Source organism: Phyllopteryx taeniolatus, chromosome 8 (genome assembly GCF_024500385.1).
Source record: "Phyllopteryx taeniolatus isolate TA_2022b chromosome 8, UOR_Ptae_1.2, whole genome shotgun sequence".
NCBI classification, from domain to species: Eukaryota; Metazoa; Chordata; class Actinopteri; order Syngnathiformes; family Syngnathidae; genus Phyllopteryx; species Phyllopteryx taeniolatus.
The window spans coordinates 7,449,068-7,465,937 of NC_084509.1; the positions used below are offsets into that span (position 1 = coordinate 7,449,068).

At 39.2% G+C, this 16,870-nt stretch overlaps 1 protein-coding gene across 6 annotated transcripts in view; it reads right to left on the reverse strand.

Annotated features, from left to right (window-relative positions):
- Positions 1-16,416, reverse strand: part of ercc2 (excision repair cross-complementation group 2) — a 25,459-nt gene extending 9,043 nt beyond the window's left edge. For 4 of the 6 annotated variants that reach the window (XR_009789684.1, XM_061781651.1, XM_061781649.1 and 1 more), the window contains exons 1-22: positions 16,267-16,416; positions 15,993-16,092; positions 14,515-14,592; positions 14,382-14,444; positions 14,178-14,291; positions 11,905-12,021; positions 11,704-11,820; positions 10,844-10,967; positions 10,668-10,764; positions 10,383-10,516; positions 10,144-10,312; positions 9,946-10,064; positions 8,365-8,434; positions 6,408-6,477; positions 6,226-6,327; positions 5,867-5,930; positions 5,117-5,238; positions 4,928-5,020; positions 4,778-4,850; positions 3,553-3,623; positions 3,335-3,478; positions 1,484-1,627 (exon numbers count right to left, since the gene is read on the reverse strand). Coding sequence is in view for 5 of the 6 variants with exons in the window: in XM_061781651.1 (XP_061637635.1) it covers positions 1,484-1,627; positions 3,335-3,478; positions 3,553-3,623; positions 4,778-4,850; positions 4,928-5,020; positions 5,117-5,238; positions 5,867-5,930; positions 6,226-6,327; positions 6,408-6,477; positions 8,365-8,434; positions 9,946-10,064; positions 10,144-10,312; positions 10,383-10,516; positions 10,668-10,764; positions 10,844-10,967; positions 11,704-11,820; positions 11,905-12,021; positions 14,178-14,291; positions 14,382-14,444; positions 14,515-14,592; positions 15,993-16,092; positions 16,267-16,271 (2,190 nt within the window). In the remaining variant the exon portion in view is untranslated. Of the gene's footprint in view, positions 1-1,483; positions 1,628-3,334; positions 3,479-3,552; positions 3,624-4,777; positions 4,851-4,927; positions 5,021-5,116; positions 5,239-5,866; positions 5,931-6,225; positions 6,328-6,407; positions 6,478-7,186; positions 7,199-8,360; positions 8,435-9,945; positions 10,065-10,143; positions 10,313-10,382; positions 10,517-10,667; positions 10,765-10,843; positions 10,968-11,703; positions 11,821-11,904; positions 12,022-14,177; positions 14,325-14,381; positions 14,445-14,514; positions 14,593-15,992; positions 16,093-16,266 lie in introns of those variants that run through there. The other 2 variants (XM_061781652.1, XM_061781653.1) reach the window with 2 other exon arrangements.
- Positions 16,417-16,870: the final 454 nt, after the last annotated feature.

The following is a 16,870-nucleotide window of genomic DNA, read 5'->3' on the forward strand; positions in this document are numbered from 1 at the left end:
CACACTTCAACTGGGAGCTTTGCCTCTTTGGAGAACTGAGTGAGTAGGAGTGAGAACAGGTGCTAAGGAATACTTTAAAAAGTGTGGTTTAGTAAGTAACAGTGCGTTTTAAGACATTTAAATGTGGTTAGAGCCTGTGGGATGGATACAATGAAAAAAAATCTGTTTTTAATTTAATGAGTCATTAATGGCCTCTTCTCTATATTGTTGCTTTTCCTCTATTGTGAGTGGGTTAAAAGCAGGGGTGTCAAACTCAAATTCACAGTGGGCCAAAATTTAAAATTGGGACAACGTCACGGGCCAAACTCAATATTTAATGAAAAATCACTGCGATGTGCATGTTTCTCTTCTCTGCAGAAATTTATCATATGACAACAAATTTTAATTTTGCTTAAACACTGAATCTGGATTAAACAAACTTTAATATTATAAACACGAGAAATCAAATTGGTGATAAAAGACATCAGTGGTATTTGTTGTTTTGTATTTAAATAGGTAACATGAATTCTTCTGTCTCTCCATCTTCGATTTATCTATCTCCAACTATCTTTCTTTTTGATGTAAATCTTTTCAAAGGCAAACAACAAAACAACCCAAAAAAATTAAAATGTCCTTCAATAAAAATCCTAACTTCGTCTTGCGGGTCAAATCTAATTACATTGGGGGCCTAAGTTTGACATATATGGTCAAGAGCAGTGTTCCCTAACCTTCTTTGCACCGCGAACCGGTTAGGAGTCAGCATTTTTCTCACGGACCGGCTGTGGTGGCGCATATATATATATATATATATATATATATATATATATATATATATATATATGCATATATGCATATATGCATATATATATATATATATATATATATGCATATATGCATATATGCATATATATATATATATATATATATATATATATATACACACATATATATACATATATCTATATATATACACACACACATATATACATATATATACATACATATATATATATATATACATATATATATACATGCACATATATATACATACACACATATATATATACACACATGCATATATATATACATACATATATACACATACATATATATACACACACACATATATATATACATATATATACATAAACACATATATACACATACACACACATATATATACACATGTATACATGTATATATACATATATGTACATATATACGTATTTACATATATACATATACGTATACACATGTATATATATACACACACACACACATCACACACACACACATATATTTTACATATAATTGAGACGCGCAGCCGTTGCGGCGGACAAGAGCCGGTCAATTTTCAAAATAAAACACATTGACATGCAAATTGCAATACTACAGAAATTATATAAATTGGTCATTCTTTCTCTGTGGCCTCACGGACCGGTGGTTGGGGACCACTGGTCTAGAGCATATCCTCGTTTCATTGTAGGTTATGTTTGAGTGTGACCTGTCTGAAGGGCTGAGCCATCTGTCTAAGGAAATGCTTGGACAGCTGCACCGTCTCGTCCACAGTGAGGTTGAGGCTGCCGTCGCTAATGTGCTCCTGGATCCAGCGAGGAAGCTTCCCGCGCTTGTCCGCTCGGGCGTAACGCTGCCCCAGTAAGAGGAAGGCCACCACATAACGACAAGGCAAACACACAAGCAGAAAATACAAAATGAACATGCAGCAGACATTTACACTATATTGCCAAAAGTATTCGCTCACCGGCCTTTACTCATGAGATGAATTTGAGTGACATTCTTAATCCATAGGCTTTAATATGACATTGGTCCACCCTTTGCAGGTATAACAGCTTCGACTCTTCTGGGAAGGTTTTCCACAAGGTTGAAGTGTGTGTTTATGGGAATTTATGACAAATTTTCCAGAAGCGCATTTGTGTGGTTAGACACTGATGTTGCACGAGAAAGCCTGGCTCTGTATCCGCTCTAATATATCCATGTTCGTTAGGCTTGAGGTCAGGATTGTGTAGGCTAAGGCCAGACCTCCAGTGAAAGGAACTCTGCAGCACCCTCTTATCTCGCTGACTTAATTGTACTGTATGTTCTGGCCCGAAACTTTTGCTCACAAAACGCTGGTCTTTTGGTGACTCCGAGAGCCAGAAAGAAGTCCGCAGGCTCTCAAGCATTTTCTATTCGGGCTCCAGTACTCTGGAATTCCCTACCCACGGATATTAGAGCTGGTACATCAATGTTTAAATCCCAATTTAAGACTTAATTCTACTCTTTGGCATTTAGTTAGAGTACATGTAGGGCTATTTTACTGCCGCTTGTCCTATCTCCTCCTCTTTTGTCTCCTGCTTGAAGAGAGGGCTAGGAGATGTTGACCGAAACTGAGGCTGTTGCTGTTTAAGTTCTGCACCGACCAACTGGGACAAGATCTCAAGTGGACCATTTCCCACTGAGTCATTGGCATAGAGGATTCTGCTCCGAACGATCGGGCCAGCTTCTGAGGCAGAACCACCGAAAACATCTACAATGTCGCGCCTTTTTCTCTTTGAATGGACTATTATGCCATCTTAATGAACACTGTACATCATCTTGCCATCGTAATGAACATTGTACAGCACCAGATTATGTGATAGATGTTGCCCTCTCGACATCCACTGCAGTCTGGTTATCCTGGAAGAGGGATCCACCCCCCTCCCCCTATCTGTGTTCCATTCTCAAGGTTTCTTTTTTTCCCCCCCAAACGGAGTTTTGAGTTTTTCCTTGCCCGATTGTTTTTTTTGGTTTTTTTTTAGATCAGGGGATGTCGTCAATTAATGCCAGCTGTGAAGCCATTTGAGACTCATTTGTGATTAAGTGCTATACAAATAAACTTGACAAATGACAGAAAAAGGAAGCTGGAAAAATGACAAAAACGACTATAATAATTATGAGACTTAAATTAATGTTTTTACTTTACTTTCAGAGTTCAACTTTTTTTTTTTAACTCTTGCAAAATACATTATTCTAAAAATGACTAAAAAGCCTTCTCAAAACATTTATTTTTCTAAAAATGTTTTCAAATTCCTGAAAAACTTCTACTTTTTTAAAAACTTTATTACACGATTACAACTTAAAGAAAATGCGGCTTTCCTTGAAAAAAATAAAAATTTGCCCCGAATGAAAAAATGGTCAGAGGACATCAAACTATTCTTTTTGTAGTGTGCATTAACTCAATTATCTCAAAATCAATCCAATCATTGTCCTCGCTAGGCTTTGAGGGTTAGAACAGTTATCCAATAATTGCGTTTTGTCCTCCTGACAATCAACAATGACCCTGATGTAACAGGACTTAAGTAAAACAACATACTACCTTATCAGCAAAAATCATGAGTCCATAGTCGGTCTTTCCTCGGATGGCTCGGCCGACACACTGCGCGGCATGTCGCATGGCGTCAAAGGTGAGGAAGTCATTCTCTCGGATCTGGAACTGATCTCGCAGGTACTCCAGACGGGCCTGCGACAGACAGAGAGAGGCCATTTAATGTCAATGAAGTGTAAACATATAAGGGTGAGGAGGATAGATGTTACCTTGAGGATGCGACTCTGCGTGTAAACATATGGAACGCCAAACATGATGACTGCTCGGCCAAAGTGGTGCACTGAACACAAGAGACTCAGTTTTAGAAAATGTGTATTTATTTATTCTCATGAGGTCTTTTTTTCCCTTGGAATTAAGGCCAAAAAGTTCAATCTTGGTCTCATCAGACCAGAGCATCTTATTTCACACCATCTTGGAGTCCTTCAGGTGTTTTTTAGAAAACTCCATGCAGGCTTTCATGTGTCTTACACTGAGGAGAGGCTTCCGTCGGGCCACTCTGCCATAAAGCCCCGACTGGTGGAGGGCTGCAGTGATGGCTGACTTTCTAAAACTTTCTCCCATCTCCTGACTGCATCTCTGGAGCTCAGCCACAGTGATCTTTGTGTTCTTTACCTCTCTCATCAAGGCTCTTCTCCCCCGATTGCTCAGTTTGGCCAGACAGCCAGCTCTAGGAAGGGTTCTGGTCGACCCAAACGTCTTCCATTTATGGATTATAGAGGCCACTGTACTCTTCGGAACCTTAAGTGCAGCAGAAATTTTTTTTGTAACCTTGGCCAGATCTGCGCCTTACCACAATTCACTCGCTGAGCTCTTCAGGCAGTTCCTTTGACCTCATGATTCTTATTTGCTCTGACATGCACTGTGAGCTGTAAGGTCATACAGACAGGGGTGTGGCTTTCCTAATCAAGTCCAATCAGTATAATCAAACACAGCTGGACTCCAATGAAGGTGTACAACCATCTCAATTCCATGTTTTTCTGTCAATATGGGGTGCTGTGTCTACATTAATGAGGGAAAAAAATTAACTTAAATGATTTTAGCAAATGTCTTCAATAACAAAGAGTGAAAAATTTAAGGGTGACCGACATAATTTCCTTACCCACTGTATATTCATTAAAAAATGTGATTTCATAAAAACATGGCTTATTTCAAGACTACAGCCTTCCTAAAAATGAAACTTTTCTTCTAAAAAAATTCTAAAGTGCAACATATTTCTAAAAAAAACCTTTTGTAAATAAATTTTGCTATTCTCATAAGATTATTACAGTTTCCCTGAAAATGACCTTGAAATGATTATTCTGGAAAAAACGACTATTTTATAAAAAATATTTTTCTTTAGAAAAAATACTTTTTTTCTTTACAAGGTCACTTGTTGTTTGTTCAACAGGAAATTGTTGTACTTGCAACACTGACTTCCCATTTTTCAGCATTTACCAAAATCAATCCCCTCCGAAACTTTCCCTCGTGCCACCGACAGCAGGATGGCTCCTCTGCCGTTCTCGCACGCCTGTGAAGAGAATGAAAGAGCGGGGAAAAATTGAGAGGTGAAACCCCTTTAACGCTTGACCAGGAAGTGGACATCACCTCCTGGTATTTCTCCAGTGCCATACTGGTCTCTGCGGCGTCCTGCGTCTCGATGAAGATCAACTTGTTCTTCTGAATGTTCTCCAGAATACCCTGGAAGCACACAAAAAAAAAAAACACAAATGTAGCCTGTTAGCTGCTACGTTAGTGCAATGCTAATGGGCAGCTTGTGAGTGAATCCACGCTGACCTGCTCGTACCAGGACGCCACAATGTTTTCCATGTAGATGTAGCTGGTGAAAAACGCCACAATGCCATCAGGAACCACGGCAGACATCTCCAAGAGCAGGTTGCCATAGTTACGAATCACAGCTAGAAAAAAAAATCTGTTAGTGTTTTTCCTGGATATAAACTTTGGCAGCGCCACTGCTTCCGCCTTATTACAGGCCGCCTCTGGCTCAAAAAGTTGTGACAACACTGCAACTACTGAAAACTACTGTATAAATATTTGACCCGTGTTGCTGTTGTTACAGTGGCACAGAGAAAATAAATCTTACTCAAGACATACGTATTACAGAATGCATGCTTAGTAAAATATGCCAGATGCATTGTGGCCCCACGCGGCATCCACAGACTAGAGTCTGGAACCTTGACGTGTCATGAGATGAGGGATATCCAGAAGTCGGCAATAGAAAAAGAAAAATGCATTAAATAAATGTAACACTATTCTCCTCAAGTTAAAACAAAAACTTTTTTATTTGACGTTTTATTTTGGGGGATTTAAAGATGTGTATGGGGACATTTTGCCGAATACAAATGTGATGTTTTTAAATGTGTCAATGAAATGAGTCAAGACAATGTTCAACTAACGATTTAACAAGACCACATTTAGGGGTGCTGTATTCGCACGTGTATGAAAGATAAGAATGGTACCACTTCTGCCTCAATTTGAGTCAGGAAAAACATGTTTCATAAATGTTGGAAATATTTTTCGACTCACCGAAATCCTCTCTGGTCTCAAACTTGGAGCTCAGAGCCACTTGGTCGTTTCCTCGCCCGACAATCTGTAAATCCAGGATACAAATTAATATAAATATTATCATTATGGGTAATAAAATTGAGTGTGCCTTCTATACAAATAGTAACGTAGAGGACATCAAATAATGCAAACTTTAGCGAAGGTGCGCTCCATTTGCTTACCCAGATGTTCAAGTTGTTAATGGGAATGATATTAAACCCACAAGTTAGTATTTTGTGTGCACATTATAACTATTTAGTGGCCACAATAATCAAAAGAAATCCCATGTCATATCTGGAACTTCATTGCTATCCATACTAAGGAAGGGACAGCACACACACCAGCGGACAGAGGCAGGTTCGAGCCAGCGTCATGGTAAAAGAAGCCATGGTGACAGGCCGGAAGTCCAGGATGCGAGGGTAGATATCCAGTGGGGAAAGCGTCTGGTCAGGAGAAACATGGGAGCGCGTGATAAAAGGTTCCGGCTGAGACAAAGCTGGAACACGGAGGCCGGAAGACTTACCCCCGACGTTATGATGACTGACTGGAACCTTTGAAAGACTGGTTTGATGGCAATAGACGGGTCCATGCAGCTGAGGGAAAACCAGAGAAAACCATGTCAGAGATCATGTAGTAGGTTTTTTAAGACCCTTTTCGCAAAGAAATATACTAAAACTATACTCCCCCCCCCCCCATTTTTAAAGACTTTTATAAGAATTGAGCTTTTTTTCAAAAATTTAACTTTTTACCTTCAGGAAAAAAAATACTTTTCCTCATTTTTTTTACGCAAAATGTTTCTTCTAAAATGAAACTTTTCTTTAATAAAAATAATTTAAAAAAAAAAACATTTATTAAAAAATTATTTATTTTCCTCCAAAATTTTACTTTTCCCTGAAATTTGGTTTGCTTTACATTTTTTTTTTGCTGAAACAAGACTGCTTTTACTTTAAAATAAAATACTTTATTAAAAAAAATAGTATAATAAAAAATAAAAACAAATCCTACCAAAAACATTTTCCTGTTTTTTTTTCAACAAAATAATATTTTTTCCCCCCAAAAGGTTTCAACCAGTTCTCTGATTACAACCTGAATGTTGTAGAGCACAGACCTCCACCAAGGCCAAACAATCTGAAACAAGTGTTCATCTACTGATTTGACTGAAAAATATACAGAGGAAAATCAGTCACCAGATTTTGCACAGAACAGTAAATTTAATAAGTGAAGTTATTGGTGTCGTTTTGAAAAAAAGATGTTAGGATGATTGACTGGAACCTTTGAAAGACTGGTTTGATGGCAATAGATGGGTCCATGCAGCTGAGGGAAAACCATACACGTCAGAGATCATGTAGTAGGTTTTTTAAGACCTTATTCTCAAAATAATACCCCCCTCCCTTTTTAAAGACTTATAAAAATTAAGCGTTTTTTCTTTTAAAAAATTGTTTTAATAAGATTTCTTTTTCAAAAATTTAACTTTTTACCTTCAGAAAAAAAATGCTTTTCCACCCCAAAATGTGTTTCCACTAAAATGAAACGTTTCCTCAATTAAAAAAAAAAAACATTAAAAAAATTTTCCTCTAAGATGTGACTTTTCCCTGAATTTATTTTTGCTAAAACAATATTTTTTAACTAAAAAAATACTTTTTTATTCAAAAATAATAATAATAATAAAATCAGACCAAAAATCTTTTCCTGTGTTCTTTTTTTCAACAAATAATAATATTTTATTTTTTGCCCCCAAAGGTTTCAACCAGTTGTCTGATTACAACCTGAATGTTGTAGAGCACAGACCTCCACCAAGGCCAAACAATCTGAAACACAAGTGTTCGTCTACTGGTTTGACTGAAAAATATACAGAGAAAAATCAGTCACCAGATTTTTCATAGAACTGTGAATTTAATACGTGGAAGTTATTGGTGTCGTTTTAAAAAAAATATGACTTTTTTGTTTTTCGACTGGTTAGAGCGTCAGCCTCACAGTTCTGAGGAGTGGGGTTCAATCCCCGGCCCCGCCTGTGTGGAGTTTGCATGTTCTTCCCGTGCCTGCGTGGGTTTTCTCCGGGCACTCCGGTTTCGTCCCACATCCCAAAAACATGCATGGTAGGTTAATTGAAAACTCTAAATTGCCCGTAGGTGTGAATGTGAGTGCGAATGGTTGTTTGTTTGTATGTGCCCTGCGATTGGCTGGTAACCAGTTCAAGGTGTACCCTGCCTCCTGCCCGATGACAGCTGGGATAGGCTCCAGCACGCCCGCGACCCTAGTGAGGCTCAGAAAATGGATGGATGGATGTTTTTGCATGCTCATTTTAAGGCCTATTTACAAAACAAAAACTACAAAATTATTAATTTAATTTGTGACATGGTTTGTGCAACAAAAAAAAAAACGTTTGAAATGAATGAATGAATGAGATATGATTTCAGTCCAGTCCTAGGTGGCGGTAACGAAAAACAACACTGACCATACAACAACACAGACCTACCTACCTGAAGTGCAACACAGGGTTGGCGATGGTCGGCGTTCTGTCTTCAAATGGTTCGATGATGATGGTAAAACCTTTGAGGAAACATTTTTAACATTTTAGCAGGGCTGGGCGATTAATCAAAATTAAATAATGATTTTGATAACTAACGATCATAAAAATATAATTGAAGAAAAATTATTAATGTGCCAATCGGCATGGTGCTTGGTCCTTGGTCCTGTAAAAGCATCCTGGATGCACCTGTGTTGCTTGTAGCATGCGTGTGACCGTTCTGCCCTCCCTGAGCATAAATACAACACATACTTGGTCTTAGAAACCTCACCCACCTAATGCTAGCATTCAATGGAAAACCCTATTGATGGGATACCAAAATCATGGAAGAGATTTACATTCAAATAAATATTCACACACAAACGCTGTCGTAACGTATACAGACGGGTACAATAACAATACTCACAGGCATATATTCTCCCTAATTTGTGAAAAACTAGTTATATCAATAGCTATAGACAAAGTTATTTCAACTTTCTTCTTCTACTCTATTTATGTTAATGTATTTGCATACACAGCAGGTATTTATTTTTATTCATTTTTTTTATTCCGCTTATTTTAATATATTAATATTTTACTTTTTACTCTTTAAGGTTATATTTAAAGTTGAGTTTTGGTAGTTGAAGAAATAAAGTTTAGAAATCAATAATAATCAATCAAATCAATGAATAATCGTGTTTTTTATTGTGATTATTATTTTTCCCCCCCCCATTATCGCCCAGCCCTACGTTTTAGTGCGAAAGTGGAGGAGGTTTTGAATCAAAATAGAGGAACTTTGGAATTGAAATTGAGAAATTTTTAAACTAAGATGGGGGCAGGAAGTTAAATGAAAATTAAGCAACTTTAAATTTAAACAGAGGCACTTTGGAATCAAAATGGAGAATACAATCCAATTATGCCTGTAAGGACTTTTCTTCTTTCTTTTCTAAAAACATTTTCTTGAGAATATACTGTATGCAGGTACGGTGAGCGACTGGTTAGCACATCTGCCTCACAGTTCTGGGGACTGGGGTTCAAATCCCGGCCCCACCTGTGTGGAGTTTGCATGTTCTCCCGATGCCAGGGTGGGTTTTCTCCGGGCACTCCGGTTTCCTCCCACATCCCAAAAACATGCGTGGTAGGTTGATTGAAGAATCTAAATTGCCCGTAGGTGTGAATGTGAGTGTGAATAGGATAGGCTCCAGCAGCCTGCGACCCTAGTGAGGATAAGCGGTAAAGAAAATGGATGGATGGATGGATGGATATACTGTATGCCTTTTTTTCTTTTTAATTCAACGAACTAACTATCTATCCATGTCACTGAGGCACTTTTGAATCTGAATCTTTGAGTCAAGACAGACAAACCATTCCTCAAAAGTGTCTCCATTCAATTAAAAGTTTCTGTTTTAAGTCAAAAGTTTGTCCATTTTGATTCAAGTGTCTCCTTTCTAATTCCCAAGTGCCTCAGTTTTGATTGAAAACTGCCTCCAGGACAGTGAACTCTTGAATCAAAACGGAGGCCCATCAGGACCCCGGCAGCCACCTCTGAACGCACCTTGACTGTAAGTGCTGACCAGCGTGGCAAAGTTGGAGATGAGCGTGACGGCGGAGAAATCTGTGAGGTCTGCGATCTCCAGCGTCCGTAACAGTGACTGCAGACGCTCGGCGCAAAACCTGCAAAATGCCGTCCAATCGGCACTGAGTCGGCATGTCACGTGACACGAGACGAATAAGTGACGGCGGCGGCGGGTACCTGAGAGGCTTGCGGTCGATGCAGACTTTGTCAAAGATGTCTTTGAGGAACTGTGGGGCGCTTTCCTGGACTACATGCTGCACCCTCAGACGGGATTTCAAGTACTCCATGAAGCGCCTCAGGAAGCCGACAAAATGCTCGGCGGTGCGGATGGTGCCGGGAATGGCCTCTGCGGGCACCAGGGGACCAACCAGTCAATCGGATAAACTGAATATTCACGTCACAGGCAGTGTTCTTACCTTTTAGGATCTCGTCCGGCAGCACGGGATTGGCGAGGTAGACATCAGTCTCCCGCGCAACGTTGGCTTCCTTCAGGCCCTCCACCAGGCGGCGATATTCCTCCTTCAGTTTGGCAGCGTCCGTGTCCTTGATCCTGTCAAAGGCACAAAGTTGATTGTGCCAGCTTGTCTTTAGCAGAAATGTCAGAGCTCATGGGACAACATTTTTAAAAAATAACCTTTCTAAAAGTTAATATTTTTTGTAAAAAAGAAATATTTTGAGAAATTCTTCAAGTACGTTCTTACTTGTGTATGGTGTTCTGCAGCGTGTCCACGTTACCCTGGCAACGGTCCAGCGTCCGCCTGGTGATGTTAACACTCATGGAGTCAATGCACACGTTGTCTGCCGAGGACGGAAAATGTTTCTTAAGTCATGAGCGCAAATTTTGGGTGCATGCATAGTAGAGCGAGATGAAACCGACCGATGTTGTGCGCCTCATCAAAGACCACCACAGACTGCTTGGCCAGCTCCTTGGACACCAGGTCTGCTATCTTGGGGTCCAGCAGATAGTGGTAGCTGTACACCACGATGTTAGCATGCAGGATCTGACCACAGGAACACAAACATGGATGCTATTGTGACCTCCACCAAGAAACTTATGTTTCAAGCATTTTGGTTCCATGTCAAAAACCAAGCATAGATTCTTTTCTGTCACAGATCTTTGTATAAAAGAGGCTAAAAACTCAGTCCAAGGACACTGATATCATTAAATTATCAGACTGCTGTGTGCCTGCATAAAAGTGCGCACAGTTATACTGACTTTGCTGCGTTCTGTGTAAAAGAACAAAGACACATTTTTCTGTAACGGTTTTGATTAGGCTATTTTGAGGCATAACTGCGTGAAAGAGGCTAAAGCTCAGCTCAAGGACACTGAAATTATTTAATATCAGACTTCTGCGTCCTTTTGTCACGGCTCAGATGTGGACATTTTCCAGGATCTCTGGATGAAAGAGGCTAATAATAAGGCCAAAGACACTAATATATTCGGGAGGCTCCAATATCTGCCTTTGCTGGGTTTGTGTGTGAAAGAGGCTTGTAAAGCTCAGTCCAAATATGCTAAGGTTATCTAATTATCTTATTGCAAGATGGTGCGCTTCTGTGTGAAAGTGCACACAGCTGTGACAATATTCTGCCTCTGCTGGGTTCTGTGTATAAAAAAATAAAGGCAGATGAATGCTGGCTCTTCTGTTACTCCTCAGTCGCAGCTGTTTCGCAGGATCCCCAAGTGAAAGTGTTGCCCTAAAACTATCGCAGTAGCATGTTTCCACTTCCTGTTTGTACCGAGTAGCGTGCCAGGTAGTAGGGACACCATCCTTTCCTGCGGCCAAAGTCCTTCAGGTCATCCAGGTTGTAGATGCCGGTGGGAAGCGGCACTTGCCGGCCCACAGCGTCAAACTCCTGACGGGCAGATCAGAGAACTTTGCTCAAATCTCACCCAGCAGGAAGTGGAGGTAGACGTGCGACGCGCGGCCGTGTGCTTACCTCATAGAAGCGACAAACAGGCTGGTTGGGGTTGATGTGATTTTGTGCGCGAATGTATGACGCCGTCAGACTGTGACACTTACCATCCACCTCCTTTCCAAAGCGCAGGCTGCTCACCTGGAACAGCAATAAAGGAATATCAATTCACTAAAAATGTGGGGAAAAAAACATGTAAAAATGTTGAATCATTACTTTAATTGTGAAATATAACCTTAAATAATTATCAAAAAGCGTCAATTATTAATCATTCTTACATGACTGAGAGATGATAGACCAACATATTGTCATGTCATTATCAACTTTTATTTTAATAATATAATTGTTTATGTAATGGCATTTTTTAATATTTAATTAAAATTTTAATTATTTAATTAAAAATTTAAATATCTAATGAAACAATTATTTAATGACTTTGTTATTCAATGACTTTTCAAGAGTTAATAGTATTTCAAATTATTTAATGACATTTTTATTAATAGCCTTTATTTAATGTATGTTGTGCACGCTCTTATGTACAGCAGCTTCTTACAGCTATGGTTGATGTTTTTGTTTAAATGCTCTACAAATGAATAATTTTTTCCAGTAAGTGACTTTCTCCAGGCTTGACCTTGTAAAACCCCAATTTCAATGAAGTTGGGACGTTGTGTTAAACATAAATAAAAACAGAATACAATGATTTGCAAATCATGTTCAAACTATATTTAATTGAATACACTACAAAGACAAGATATTTAATGTTCAAACTGATGAACTTTATTGCTTTTAGCAAATAATCATTAACTTTGAATTTTATGGTTGCAACACGTTCCAAAAAAGCTGGGACAGGTGGCAAAAAAGATTGAAAAAGTTGAGGAATGCTCATCAAACACCTGTTTGGAACATCGCACAGGTGAACAGGCTAATTAGGAACAGGTGGGTGCCGTGATTGGGTATAAAAGGAGCTTCCCTGAATTGCTCAGTCATTCACAAGCAAAGATGGGGCGAGGTTCACCTCTTTCTGAACAAGTGCGTGAGAAAATAGTCCAACAGTTTAAGGACAATGTTCCTAAACGTACAATTGCAAGGAATTTAGGGATTTCATCATCTACGGTCCATAATATCATCAAAAGGTTCAGAGAATCGATATAAATCACTGCATGTAAGCGGCAAGACCGAAAACCAACATTGAATGCACGTGACCTTCGATCCCTCAGGCGGCACTGCATCAAAAACCGACATCAATGTGTAAAGGATATCCCCACATGGGCTCAGGAACACTTCAGAAAACCAATGTCAGTAAATATAGTTCGGCGCTACATCCGTAAGTGCAACTTGAAACTCTACTATGCAAAGCAAAAGCCATTTATCAACAACACCGGCTTCTCTGGGCCCGAGCTCATCTAAGATGGACTGATGCAAAGTGGAAAAGTGTTCAGTGGTCTGACGAGTCCACATTTCAAATTGTTTTGGGAAATTGTGGGCGTCGTGTCCTCCGGGCCAAAGAGGAAAAGAACCATCCGGACTGTTGTGAACGCAAAGTTCAAAAGCCAGCATCTGTGATGGTATGGGGCTGTGTTAGTGCCAATGGCATGAGTAACTTACACATCTGTGAAGGCATCATTAATGCTGAAAGGTACATACAGGTTTTGGAGAAACATATGCTGCCATCCAAGCAACATCTTTTTCATGAACGCCCCTGCTTATTTCAGCAAGACAATGCCAAATCACATTCTGCACGTGTTACAACAGCGTGGCTTCGTAGTAAAAGAGTGCGGGTACTAGACTGGCCTGCCTGCAGTCCAGACCTGTCTCCCATTGAAAATGTGTGGCCTATTATGAAGCGTAAAATACGACAACGGAGACCCCGGACTATTGAACAGCTGAAGCTGTACATCAAGCAAGAATGGGAAAGAATTCCACCTATAAAGCTTCAACAATTAGTGTCCTCAGTTCCCAAACATTTATTGAATGTTGTTAAAAGAAAAGGTGATGTAACACAGTGGTAAATATGACCCTGTCCCATCTTTTTTGGAACGTGTTGCAGCCATAAAATTATAAGTTAATGATTACTTTCTTAAAACAATAAAGTTTATCAGTTTGAACATTAAATATCTTGTCTTTGTCGTGTATTCAATTAAATATAGGTTGAACATGATTTGTAAATAATTGTATTCTGTTTTTATTTATGTTTAACACAACGTCCCAACTTCATTGGAATTGGGGTTGTACATGGCTAACACAGACAATGGTTTCTTTCAGGGTACTTTTATGCTTCCGAGTGCTTGACGGCTCACCTCCGGATGAATGCAAAGATTCTTGCGGGAAGAGAGCGCCAGAGCCAGGAAGTTATTTCTCTCGCCTGTCTCCTTGGAATAAAACTCCATCAGCTTTCTCAGCTCCTCCACCACCTAAATGCAAAAAAAGCAAAAAAAAAAGTGACCCTGAAAGGTTATGTGTATAAAAAAACTGTACGTGTTGATGGAGCTGATTTGGGTCACCTTCTCAATCTCGGGGACTGTTCGGGAGCAGTAGATCAGCTTGGTGACTTCCAGAGGGAACGCCTGAGAAGAAAAAAGTAGAAGCTTTCGGGCAAGGAACCGGACCAAAACATAAATGCAGGGCGAAACTCACCTTGTGGTACGCAACAATGAGCGACAACAGTGAGATGGTCTTGCCAGTTCCTGACGGCATCTCCAGGACACCATGGCCCTGAAAGTACAAAAAGACTGCCATTATTTTCGTTGTGCAAATGCTGGTCTTGCTCGTCCTGACCTAGTGAACTAAGTTGGAATCACAATGAAATTAATCTACAGATGGTCCTCGGGTTCCAACAATCCCAACATACGAGGTTTCGTTACAGCCAAACGGTTTTTCATTGGATTGTTTTGTATTTATAGAGTTTTTCCTATGCTAGTATTTACTGTAATCAGGACTTCATGACTGCCTTAGCCCTAGGTTAGTGATTATAGCGCGTTGCGACTTACGAAGAAAATTTCAGTTACTTCGCTGCCATACGAACGCAGGAAACTGAGGACCCCATTCTATAATTTTATGATCAATAACCAGCATGCAACTGTAGAGCCCTATTTTATGGGAAGAAGTATTTTTCCCTCTCCACACACAGCATTGTGATTTTATGATCAATAACCAGCGTGCAACTGTAGAGAGCTCCAGTTTATTTATTTTTTCCTCCACACACAGCATTGTATGTTCCTTCCAAACAATTCCACTTTGGTTTCATCTGTCCATACAAGAGTTTGCCTGTCGCGTTGTGGAACATCTAGGTGCTCTTTTGCAAACTTCAAATGTGTAGAAGTGTTATGGACAGCAGGGGCTCCGGTGACATCCACTCTTGTTTAACGTTTTAGTTACAGTAGATTTGCCAATAGAGATAAGAGCATGTTCCAGAAATGTTTTGTAACCCTTTAGCCAGCACTGAGCAGCCTGCACTATGCTTTTGCAGGCATCTTTACACTTAACATTGATTGATGAACATCAAGGCTTTAAGAGATAATTTTTTGCCCATTTCCAACTTCATGCAAGTAAAAAAAAATCATCATCACCATTTGAGAGCTCTTGTGTGAGGCATGGTTCACATCCGGCAATGCTTCTTGAAAGTAGCGAACTCAAGATTGGTGTTATGTATTAGGTACGGTAGCTTTAACTAACACCTCCAATCATGTCACATTGATTAGACTCTTAAGTTGGCTGACACCTATTAGCTCTTGGAGGAACCATTAGCCTGGGGGTTCACGTATTTTATCCAATCCTGCACTGTGACTGTTTACATGGTGTGTCTAATTTAAACATGGCAACATATAATTGTTTGTGTGGTATTAGTTTTAGCAGTGTTGGACTATTGATGTCAGTTAGATGAAGATCAGACCACATTTTATGGCCAAATTATGCAGAAATCCAGGTCATTCCAAAGAGTGTACACGACTACTGTATTACTTTTACACACTGTTTACACGACCACTAATATTTTTTCTTACAACTGTACATTATATTTGCCCTCATGAGTTACTTTCCCACGAAAGGCGCTGTATAAATCAAAGTTATTATTTTAATTAATAAATACTTAGTATATCGTGATGTACTTCTCCCACCTTAGCATCCAGCGTCCTCTTGAGCTCCAGCATGTACGAGTATTGTTCAGGATAGATGTAATCGTAGGGGAAATACACCAACAAACCGTCGATGTTGAGCCTGAAATAATAATGCGTTTTCAAAGCCATTTATGTCAATACAAGTTTTCTATTGACGCTAGCTTCAATTTAGCAAGCGAAGCTAAGCTAACGCGACTATTTCATAACACCAGTCAGTCACGTCTACGGGCGTTAAAGTACAATAACGTCGATGTTAAAAACACTAAATACTTACTTCATTGTTGCTAAATGTCTCCGTTTCTATGACACTTGTATCACTTTATTCATTTACAAGCTGTCATGGACAAGTTTGTTGTCAGGGGAAGCCTGCCTTCTTTTTCTTCGCCTTCTGAAAGGGTTGAACATTGACGACGCAAGTTTGTTATACCGCCACCTCGTGTAGCACGGGAGTACAAACAACAACATACTGTCCTGTAATGTACAGGACAGTATATGTCGCGACTTTCGGAATATAACACAAATATGTACGATAATATTAGTATTTAACTAATGAAACTTCAAATTTATTAATTTTACGGCATTTTTTAAATTTATTTGTTTTTATTATTTAATGACATTTGAAATGCATATTTAATTTTGACAAAACCTAATGTAATTTTTTACTATTTTTAAAGTTTTGCTGAACTCATTGTCATGTTTTGTTTCTAAATACATTAAATATGTTTGAAGATAAGGCTGATAGTATGTGCAAAGACTGAGAACAATATAGTACTAAATTGTTGAGATATGGTTTAAGATTATATACCGTCGTGCTCACCATTATTGGCACCCCTTCATTTTTTTTCATATATATATATCTTCAGAAATAAATGGAAATG